This window comes from Hyla sarda, chromosome 1, assembly GCF_029499605.1.
Source record: "Hyla sarda isolate aHylSar1 chromosome 1, aHylSar1.hap1, whole genome shotgun sequence".
Taxonomy (NCBI): domain Eukaryota; kingdom Metazoa; phylum Chordata; class Amphibia; order Anura; family Hylidae; genus Hyla; species Hyla sarda.
Window position 1 is genome coordinate 29,637,270 of NC_079189.1, and position 12,284 is coordinate 29,649,553.

Below are 12,284 nucleotides of genomic sequence, written 5' to 3' on the forward strand. Positions count from 1 at the left end.
CACGACTTCAAAGGAGATGCAAACAAACAGCCAGACCCCCAATAAAATGCAATACACAAACACACAGTCTAAATGACCCTCACCACCAGGGTCTTAGTTTATACACAGATACAATTATAAAACACATGTATGTTTCCATAATCAGGCCTTGGGCCTGACCGTGAGCAATGTGCCTGCTGTGGAAAAAGCGCAGGAACTCCATTCCCATGCGTTCCTGCAGGACTCTAGCTCTGCTCTGGAGTGCAATACAGGATGTAACACAGAACTAGATAACCCACAATTGAAAATGAGCATTTCAGGTAACCAAACTATAACACCATTTGATTCCTAGAAATCCTCATGCGTTCCTGTTACCTGTGGTTGTGATGCTGTCATCGGTTGAGATTTTCCAGGTCGGACTTGATTCCGAGATGACCTCTGCTGTTTTATCATCAATGATGGGGATCAGCGGGGTGCTTGTCCTACCCACAGGGCTGACAGTGGTGGCATGAGCAGTGACATTGTCAAACAGTGTGTGGTTACTGGAGTCCGTGTCGTTGCTGGTGGGATTTACGGTGGGGACATTGTACGTAACATTGGAGGTAGGTGCGAGGATGACCGTGGCAGTGGTTGTGGCGTTGGCGGAATCCAGCTTATTATCTGTACTATCAGAGTTGGCATCACTGCCCGTGCTTGGCAGTGCCTGCGGAATCTGTTGCGTAGGACCAGAAGTAACATTCAGGATGCTTGGAGTAGGGGTAACTATAGACAAAAAAGGAGGAGGAAAAATCAAAAAGGAGAAGAAGAAGAAGAGAAAAAATAAACCCTGTACGACTGTTACTTCTAAAATACAAACAAAAAAATAAAAATAAATTTCCACCAATTCTTTCATTAAATTTCTCTTTTTCTTTGATCATTTTGTCTCTTTTCACAATTAAAACATACATATAACTGTATGTGCCCCTGGAGTTGAGCATGTATCCCTTTTTAAAGGGGTAGTCCGGTGAAAACCTTTTTTCTTTTAAATCAACTGGTGGCAGAAAGTTAAACATATTTGTAAATTACTTCTATTAAAAAATATTAATTCTTCCAGTACTTATTAGCTGCTGAATGCTACAGAGGAAATTCCTTTCTTTTTGGAACACTGATGACATCACGAGCACAGTGCTCCCTGCTGACATCTCTGTCCATTTTAGCAACCAAGCATAGCAGATGTATGCTAAAGGCAGCATAGTGGCTCAGTGGTTAGCAGTGCTGCCTTGTAGTGCTGAGGACTTGGGTTCAAATCCCACTAAGGACAACAATAAATAAAGTGTTATTATTATTATTATAATGACGTCAGCAGAGAGAACTGTGCTTGTGATGTCATCAGAGAGCATTCCAAAAAGAAAAGAATTTCCTCTGTAGTATTCAGCAGCTAATAAGTACAGGAAGGATTAAGATTTTTTAATAGAAGTAATTTACAAATATGTTTAACTTTCTGCCACCAGTTGATTTAAAAGAAAAAAGGTTTTCACCGGAGTACCCCTTTAATGTTCTGTGTCAGGCTGTAAGACCGGGAACTACAGCAGGAGCCTGTCCCCCAGTCCTGTCTGCATCATGAGGCCCCCCTCTTCCTGTCTGCAGCAGGAGCCTCCCCCTTTCTGCCCCCCCCCCCTGTAGCAGAAGCCTCCCCTGTCCTATCTGCAGCAGGAGCCCCCTTCCTCTGTCCTATCAGCAGCACCAGGAGTCTCCCCCTCAGTCCTATCCAACATTTCTACAAGACTTTTTTTTAAAGGGGTACTCCACTGGAAAACATTTTTTGTAATCAACTGGTGCCAGAAAGTTAAACAGATTTGTAAATTACTTCAATTTAAAAATCTTAAAGGGGTATTCCAGGCAAAAACTTTTTTTTATATATCAACTGGCTCCGGAAAGTTAAACAGATTTGTAAATTACATCTATTAAAAAATCTTAATCCTTCCAATAGTTATTAGCTTCTGAAGTTTTCTGTCTAACTGCTCAATGATGATGTCACGTCACGGGAGCTGTGCATGATGGGAGAATATCCCCATAGGAGCTGGACAGCTCCCGGGACGTGAGTCATCAGAAAGCAGTTAGACAGAAAACAGCAACTCAACTTCAGAAGCTAATAACTATTGGAAGGATTAAGATTTTTTTATAGAAGTAATTTACAAATCTGTTTAACTTTCCGGAGCCAGTTGATTATATATATATATATATATATATATATATATATATATATATATATATAAAGTTTTTGCCTGGAATACCCCTTTAACCCTTCCAGTACGTATTAGCTGCTGTATGTTCCACAGGAAGTTCTTTTCTTTTTGAATTTCCTTTGTGTCTGACCACAGTGCTCTCTGCAGACACCTCTGTCCATTTTAGGAACTGTCCAGAGTAGGAGCAAATCCCCATAGCCAACCTATCCTGCTCTGGACAGTACCTGAAATGGACAGAGGTGTCAGACAGAAAGAAAATTCAAAAAGAAAAGAACTTCCTGTGGAGCATACAACAGCTGATAAGTACTGGACAGATTAAGATTTTTAAATAGAAGTAATTTAAAAAATCTGTTTAACTCTCTGGCACCAGTTGAAAAAAATAAATAAATAAATGTTTTCTGGGGGAGTACCCCTTTAAGGAACATGCAGAAAACCTGCAGACTGCTAAAAGAGGGAGATAATCTTTCACTATTTCTAACCTTGTTTTTCCCTAAATTGTGATTCACAATTAACATCACCGTAACGCATGAGATCACGTCTGTGAAGTCTAATCTCTAAGGCTGGGTTCACACCACGTTTTTGCAGTACAGTTCCCGTATACATTTTCAATTTGAAAACCGTACGGAACCGTATTGAAAACCGTATGCATTGACTCTCCATTAAATACCATATGCCAAAAGATGCATCAGGTTGGGTCCGTTTCGCACCCTGTACGGTTTTGTCAGTTTTTTTTCCCCGTACCCAAAACTGTAGCCTACCACGGTTTTTGGTCCGGGTGAAAAACCGTATTGAAAACATGCACTTTTTATTTTTAAGCATGGGAGTCAATGGGAACCGTACAGAACCTTATGTGCGTACGGTTCCATCCAGTTTCCACCATATGGTTTTTGACTTTGCAGTTTTTTTCTTGGAATTTCAATCAAACAAGTTAAACTTTATTCATAATGGAGTGAAAAGTTAAAAACCTATACTTTTTTTTTCTTAAAAACGGATGAAACTGGACATAATTTTTCAAACTGTATCCAGTTTTAAATTTGTACACACATTTTGATACAGTTTAGTCTGGTTTTGATGAATTAGTTTATCAAAAACCTGATACGGGAACTGTATTACAAAAGCGTTTTTGCAATAATGTTCCTGTATAAGGTTTTTGATTAAAAAAAACGGATCCCTCAAAACCTGACTACACTGTATCAAACGTGTACAAATTTTTATCTGTATACAGTTTGAAAAATGATGTCCAGTTGCATCAGTTTTTTAAGAAAAAAAAACGTATACATTTTAAACTTTTCACTCCATTATGAATAAAGTTTCACTTGTTTGATTGAAATTCCAAGAAAAAAAAAAAAACTTTGCAAAGTCAAAAATCGTATTGTGAAAACCAGAGGGAACCGTACGCACATAAGGTTCTGTACGGTTCCCATTGACTCCCATGTTTAAAAAAAAACGTATACGGTTTAATAGGTTTTTCACCGGGAACAAAAACCGTGGTAGGCCACGGTTTTCTGTCCAGAAAAAAAAAAAAATTAAAAAAAGTTAAAAACCGTATGGTTTGAAAAACTGAGACAACCGTATACATTATGGTGCATACAGTTTTGAATGGGAAGTCTATAGGCGCGGTTTTCTGTACGGTTGCATGCGGGTTATTTTTTATGAAACCGTATGCTGAAACTGCATAGCAAAATCGTGGTGTGAACCCACCCCAATACTGGTCTAATAGCGATTACACTGTGGTGCAGACACACACCCCGGCCGAAAACCTTGGATCACATAAAATCTAATATTTGATGCCTGTAGCCCTGGGTAGTTGTAGAGGGGGAAGATTCAGCAGATAAGGCCCCTTTCACACTATAAATTCATCCGTTTTAAAGACCCGTTGTAATGTTCCGTTAAACGGCCGTTACAAAATCCCATTATAGTCTACGGGATTTTTACATTACCCATTTTAACCAGTCATAGCCCCTTATTAATAACGGACGATATTTTGTGACTGGAGAAAGAACAGAAGAAATAATGCATGGACTATTTCTCCTGTCCCAAAATAACCTCCGTAATTAATAACGGACTATGACGGGTTAAAACGGGTAATTTAAAAATCCCATAGACTATAATGGGATTTTGTAACGGCCATTTTTAACCCCTTAAGGACGCAGGACGTAAATGTACGTCCTGGTGAGGTGGTACTTAACGCACCAGGACGTACATTTACGTCCTAAGCATAACCGCGGGCATCGGAGCGATGCCCGTGTCATGCGCGGCTGATCCCGGCTGCTGATCGCAGCCAGGGACCCGCCGGCAATGGCCGACGCCCGCGATCTCGCGGGCGTCCGCCATTAACCCCTCAGGTGCCGGGATCAATACAGATCCCGGCATCTGCGGGAGTTCGCGATTAAAATGAATGATCGGATCGCCCGCAGCGCTGCTGCGGGGATCCGATCATTCATAACGCCGCACGGAGGTCCCCTCACCTGCCTCCTTCCGGCTCCCGGCGTCTCCTGCTCTGGTCTGTGATCGAGCAGACCAGAGCAGGAGATGACCGATAATACTGATCTGTTCTATGTCCTATACATAGAACAGATCAGTATTAGCAATCATGGTATTGCTATGAATAGTCCCCTATGGGGACTATTCAAGTGTAAAAAAAAATGTAAAAAAATGTAAAAGTAAAAGTAAAAAAAAAGTGAAAAATCCCCTCCCCCAATAAAAAAGTAAAACGTCCGTTTTTTCCTATTTTACCCCCAAAAAGCGTAAAAAACATTTTTTATAGACATATTTGGTATCGCCGCGTGCGTAAATGTCCGAACTATTAAAATAAAATGTTAATGATCCCGTACGGTGAACGGCGTGAACGAAAAAAAATTAAAAAAGTCCAAAATTCCTACTTTTTTAATACATTTTATTAAAAAAAAAATTATAAAAAATGTATTAAAAGTTTTTTATATACAAATGTGGTATCAAAAAAAAGTACAGATCATGGCGCAAAAAATGAGCCCCCATATCGCCGCTTATACGGAAAAATAAAAAAGTTATAGGTCATCAAAATAAAGGGATTATAAACGTACTAATTTGGTTAAAAAGTTTGTGATTTTTTTTTAAGCGCAACAATAATATAAAAGTATATAATAATGGGTATCATTTTAATCGTATTGACCCTCAGAATAAAGAACACATGTCATTTTTACCAGAAATTGTACGGCGTGAAAACAAAACCTTCCAAAATTAGCAAAATTGCGTTTTTCGTTTTAATTTCCCCACAAAAATAGTGTTTTTTGGTTGCGCCATACATTTTATGATATAATGAGTGATGTCATTACAAAGGACAACTGGTCGCGCAAAAAACAAGCCCTCATACTAGTCTGTGGATGAAAATATAAAAGAGTTATGATTTTTAGAAGGCGAGGAGGAAAAAATGAAAACGTAAAAATTAAATTGTCTGAGTCCTTAAGGCCAAAATGGGCTGAGTCCTTAAGGGGTTAAAGGGTACCTCTCATCAAAAAAACTTTTGATATATTATAGATTAATGTATGCAGAATAACTTCACAATTGCATGTTATTAAAAAATATGCTTCTTTCTATTTAATTTTCCACTTTGAAGAAATGACCACTAGGGGTCTCCCTACCAGTCCTGGCAGCAAGCATTTCAGACTCATGCTGGAGTCCTAAACACTACGAGCTGCCAGTCTGCTTTGTTCACAAAGGAGAACACTCAGAGCTGCCAGCCTGCTTTGTTCACAGCCTGTTCGGTTAGGACTCCAGCATGAGTCAGAAATGCTTGCTGACAGGACTGATCGGGAAAAATACAATAGAAAGAAGCATATTTTTTATTAACATGCTATTGGAAAGTTATTCATCATTCATTAATCTAAAATATATCAAAAGTTTATTTGATGAGAGGTACCCTTTAATGGTTTTATTAATGGGTCATTATAACGGATCTTTAATGTGAAAGCAGCCTAACCCTCCTAATCTCTGCTTGCTTGGGCCCAATCATCCGCTCCAAAAAGGACACAAAGCAGGTACCAGGGCGATGCCCTGAGGGTTCCCCTTACTGTATAGTTGGGACCTCTCTCCCGCAGCATATTTATTGCTGCACTACTGTATTATCAATGAAGGAAACAATCAGGAGGGTTAGATTATCATCATCATAAACCTAAGACAACGTGGGAGGTAAGTGACCATAAGGAAATAATAGATTACGGTCAATCACGCTCGGTCTTTGTTAGTTCCAAGTCCCTAGAGCTTTGTGCCAATAAAAATTATGATCTACCCAGTGATCCACTCACCTAGTGTGATGTTCTCTGCGCCCATGCATGTCATAGAGCACGCCAGCAAGAGGAGAGCATGCCAGGAAGCCATGATGCCCTGAAACAAACAAGAGACAAAGGATTATCATGGTGGGTCCATAGACGAGACCTGCAGATACCAAGATTATGGGAAGAACAATCTACTGATGCGTCTATTGGCCAAACATCATGTCCATGTCAGCTTAAAGGGGTACTCTGGGGGAATTTTTTTTTTTTTTAATGTTCTGTGTCAGGCTGTAAGACAGGGAACTACAGCAGGAGCCTGTCCCCCAGTCCTGTCTGCATATTGTGGCCCCCCTCTTCCTGTCTGCAGCAGGAGCCTCCCCCCCTTTCTGCACCCTCTGTAGCAGAAGCCTTCTCTGTCCTATCTGCAGCAGGAGCCCATTTCCTCTGTCCTACCTGCAGCAGGAGCCTCCCCCCCCTTTCTACCCCCTCTGTAGCAGAAGCCTCCCCTGTCCTATCTGCAGCAGGAGCCCCTTTCCTCTGTCCTACCTGCAGCAGGAGCCTCCCCCTTTCTACCCCCTCTGTAGCAGAAGCCTTCCCTGTCCTACCTGCAGCAGGAGCCTCCCCCTTTCTACCCCCTCTGTAGCAGAAGCCTCCCCTGTCCTATCTGCAGCAGGAGCCCCCTTCCTCTGTCCTATCCGCAACACCAGGAATCTCCCCCTCTGTCCTATCTGCAGCAGGAGACCTGTTCCCTACAACATTTCTACAAGACTTTTTAAAGGGGTACTCCACTGGAAAACTTTTTTTTTCAATTAACTGGTGCCAGAAAGGTAAACATATTTGTAAATTACTTAAAAAAAATAAAAAAAAATCTTAATCCTTCCAGTTCTTATTAACGGCTGTATACTACAAAGGAAGTTATTTTCTTTTATAAAATTCCTTTCTGTCTGACCACAGTGCTCTCTGCTGACACCTCTGTCCATGTCAGGAACTGTCCAGAGCAGGAGCAAATCCCCATAGCAAACCACTCCTGCTCTGGACAGTTCCTGACATGGACAGAGGTGTCAGCAGAGAGCACTGTGATCAAACAGAAAATAAATCCAAAAAGAAAAGAATTTCCTATGTAGTATAGAGCTGCTAAAAAGTACTGGAAGGATTACGAATTTTTTTATTTTATTTTTTTAACAGAAGTAATTTACAAATCTGTTTAACTTTCTGGCATCAGTTGATTTAAAAAAAATAAAAATAAATAAAAACAAGAGAACCCCTTAAAAGCAGTATTTCCCAACCAGGGTGCCTCCAGCTGTTGCAGAACTACAACTCCCAGCATGCCCAGACAGCCGAAGGCTGTCTGGGCATGCTGGGAGTTGTAGTTTTGTAACAGCTGGAAGCACCCTGGTTGGGAAACCCTGGCTTAAAGTATAGCAAGCATTTCAAGTAAAATTTAAAGGAGCAAAACTATTTCTGGCGATTACATGAATTCCATATGGCATGTTCACCAGTCATCTTCTCCACAGGCTTTATCTATAATTTACAGTTCTCCCTAAGCTACTGAATAGAGAATCTTCTATGTCATCTAGCACACACAGAAGAATAGGTCTATAGCACACCCTAAGAACTAGCAGCAGTTCAGAGGACATTATAGAACAGTAGTGAATAGTCTGTGCTGTGAATCAAGATCTGGGTAAGATCAAGATGTAGTGCAAAGTTTCTAAAGAGAACCTAGAACTCCAGATTTGGTAGGTCTTCACTTTCTACACAATTATGAAGGCCAGCAAAGGAATTTCTAAATAAGATATAGCAATGGTATTAGTGCAATTCCTTCCCATTAACGCTTTAATGGGCACATCCAGTGTTCTGTCGGGTTATAAAAGCTGCAGAAAAAGGAGTGTTTCAGCTTATAAAGATGAAAGGTCATCATGTCTCCCATACATCCTGATTAATAATAAGTTACCCCCCCTCCCCCCCCCCAAATCAGCTGTCGCTCCCTGTGGGTGCATCACAATGTAGCCTGCAATCGGTCCGTGTAATGATGCCATTGTATCATTCACAAAATTTCCCTTACGTTTAAAGCTTCATATAAAGCTCTATTCTGCCATCTCGTGACCGAAAGTAACAAATATCTTCATTCACCCACATGATTTTATTCCACATTAAAATCCATTCATGTGATATTATTCTTCCAGAATATCTAAGAATTAGAAAACTAAAAAGCACAGCAAACTTTTATATATATATGTATATTTTTTTTCCTTCTTATTTTTCTATTATGTTATAATTTTTATCATTATTATTATTTTTATTATTTTATATTATATTATTTATATTACCGTATATTATTATTTAGATTAGAGACAGGAGCTATATATATATATATATATATATATATATATATATATATATATATACACATACATACACACACACACACACACACACACACACAGTGCCCCCCCCCCCCCCCCAACCTACGATGGCCCCGACATACGATAATTTCAACATGCGATGGTCTCTCAGAGGCAGCATCAACATACGATGCTTTTGTATGTCGCATAAACAGCTATCCGGCAGCGCAGACTGCTTCAGCTGCCACCGGATAGCCGTTTACGGAGCCCCGTGTGCTCCGGTGATGGTCTCTTAACTGTCCTCGGGGCTCCGGACCGTCCTCTTTGGGCTCAGCTGCATTGCCGGTGCTCTCCGTCGTCATCATGTCGCCGCGCATGCCGTCCCGTCATACAATAGGAGTGGTGTGCGTAGTGACGTGATGGCGGTGACGGAGAGCGAGGATCCCGGGGAAGAAGAGACGTCCGGAGCGTCGGAGACACCCCGGGGACGCGGCGACAGCGATGAAGAGCGATGATCCCCAGCAGCAAAGACGGTCCGTAGCGGCGGGGACAGGTGAGTATAACTTCCTATTCTTTACATTGAACGGATCCCTCAACATACGATGGTTTCAACAAACGATGGTTCATTTGGAACGGATTACCATCGTATGTTGAGGGATCACTGTATTAATAGATAGATAGATAGATAGATAGATAGATAGATATAGCATAAATCTACAGACACACACAGTATAAAAAAAAAAAAAAAAAAAAAAAAAGATGGCTGGACTGGAGATCCCAGCCAGTACTAAAAAGGACACCTTAACCACTAGCCCCCACCAGATGGGCCAAAAGGTTCTGCCAACACGTTATGTTTCTATGTAGCCCAAGTCTAGTTTTAGTTAGCTTTATACCTATATTCCCTAATATCATCTACGATGCCCGTTCTCTCTCTGCAAAGGTCTGGGTTGAGATTTTCATATTAATTAACCTTTAAGTTTTGTATTCACATAATACATATATACTAGTATACATGTACAGCTGTATGAAATGCTCACCTATCAGATCTTGAGAGGGCAGAGATATCCAGAACAATAAATATAAACTACTATAATACTGCTCCCATGTACAAGTATAAAACTACTATAATACTGTCTCCTATATACAAGAATATAACTACTTTACTATAATACTGTTCCCATATAAAAGAATATAACTACAACAATACTGCCACCAATATATAAGAATATAACTACTATAATACTGCTCCTATATACAAGAATATAACTACTATAATACTGCCCCTATATACAAGAATATAACTACTATAATACTGCTCCTATATACAAGAATATAACTACTATAATACTGCCTCCTATATACAAGAATATAACTACTATAATACTGCCCCTATGTATAAGAATATACTATAATACTGCTCCTATATACAAGAATATAACTACAATAATACTGCTCCTATATACAAGAATATAACTACTATAATACTGCCTCCTATATACAAGAATAGAATTGCTATAATACTGCTCCTATATACAAGAATATAACTACTATAATACTGCTCCTATGTACAAGAATATAACTACTATAATACTGCTCCAATGTACAAGAATATAACTACTATAATACTGCTCCTATATACAAGAATATAACTACTATAATACTGCTCCTATATACAAGAATATAACTACTATAATACTGCCTCCTATGTACAAGAATATAACTACTATAATACTGCCTCCTATGTACAAGAATATAACTACTATAATACTGCTCCTATGTACAAGAATATAACTACTATAATACTGCTCCTATATACAAGAATATAACTACTATAATACTGCCTCCTATATACAAGAATATAACTACTATAATACTGCCTCCTATATACAAGAATATAACTACTATAATACTGCATCCTATATACAAGAATATAACTACTATAATACTGCTCCTATATACAAGAATATAACTACTATAATACTGCTCCTATATACAAGAATATAACTACTATAATACTGCTCCTATATACAAGAATATAACTACTATAATACTGCTCCTATATACACACAAGAATATAACTACTATAATACTGCTCCTATATACAAGACTATAACTACTATAATACTGCCTCCTATATACAAGAATATAACTACTATAATACTGCCTTCTATATACAAGAATATAACTACTATAATACTGCCTCCTATATACAAGAATATAACTACTATAATACTGCTCCTATGTACAAGAATATAACTACTATAATACCGCTCCTATATACAAGAATATAACTACCATAATACTGCATCCTATATACAAGAATATAACTACTATAATACTGCATCCTATATACAAGAATATAACTACTATAACACTGCCTCCTATATACAAGAATATAACTACTATAATACTACCTCCTATATACAAGAATATAACTACTATAATACTGCCCCTATATACAAGAATATAACTACTATAATACTGCTCCTATATACAAGAATATAACTACTATAATACTGCTCCTATATAAAAAGAATATAACTACTATAATACTGCTCCTATATAAAAAGAATATAACTACTATAATACTGCTCCTATATACAAGAATATAACTACTATAATACTGCTCCTATATACAAGAATATAACTACTATAATACTGCTCCTATATACAAGAATATAACTACTATAATACTGCTCCTATATACAAGAATATATCTACTATAATACTGCTCCTATATACAAGAATATAACTACTATAATACTGCTCCTATATACAAGAATATAACTACTATAATACTGCTCCTATATACAAGAATATAACTACTATAATACTGCTCCTATATACAAGAATATAACTACTATAATACTACTCCTATATACAAGAATATACTACTATAATACTGCTCCTATATACAAGAATATAACTACTATAATATTGCTCCTATGTACAAGAATATAACTACTATAATACTGCCTCCTATATACAAGAATATAACTACTATAATACTGCTCCTATATACAAGAATATAACTACTATAATACTGACTCCTATATACAAGAATATAACTACTATAATGCTGCCTCCTATATACAAGAATATAACTCCTGTAAATCATTAGAATGCACAGGACTCTCTTGCAGTATTGGCCCCCAGTAGGATCCATCTTTGTTCTCATCTTTAATCACCTTATAAACATCTTTGTGATTTCTTCCTACAATTTGCTCCTCGACCTATGAAATCACCGGAGGAAGAAGTGCGATCTCCCACAGCCGCAGTGAATGGAGCCCCCACTCCCACAATCCGCACCATTATTCTAATGCCCCCTCCATTACTCTTCTGTTGATGAGGAGGTGCCCAACACATTGCACCATGTGACTACTTTACATATAAATAACATTTATTATCCTCGACACAAAGGATCTTCATAGAGAAAAGTGCAGCCATTATAGTTTCAAATAGAATCATTTACATAAATTAGTTTCTTC

The 12,284-nt window shown here is 38.3% G+C and overlaps 1 protein-coding gene across 5 annotated transcripts in view; it reads right to left on the reverse strand.

Annotated features, from left to right (window-relative positions):
• PTPRA (protein tyrosine phosphatase receptor type A) overlaps positions 1-12,284 on the reverse strand; it is a 192,976-nt gene that overhangs the window by 69,714 nt on the left and 110,978 nt on the right. For all 5 annotated transcript variants that reach the window (XM_056553501.1, XM_056553503.1, XM_056553495.1 and 2 more), the window contains exons 3-4: positions 6,488-6,566; positions 355-741 (exon numbers count right to left, since the gene is read on the reverse strand). In XM_056553501.1, the coding sequence (XP_056409476.1) occupies positions 355-741; positions 6,488-6,560 (460 nt within the window). In that variant the 5' untranslated portion in view covers positions 6,561-6,566. The remainder of the gene's footprint in view (positions 1-354; positions 742-6,487; positions 6,567-12,284) is intronic.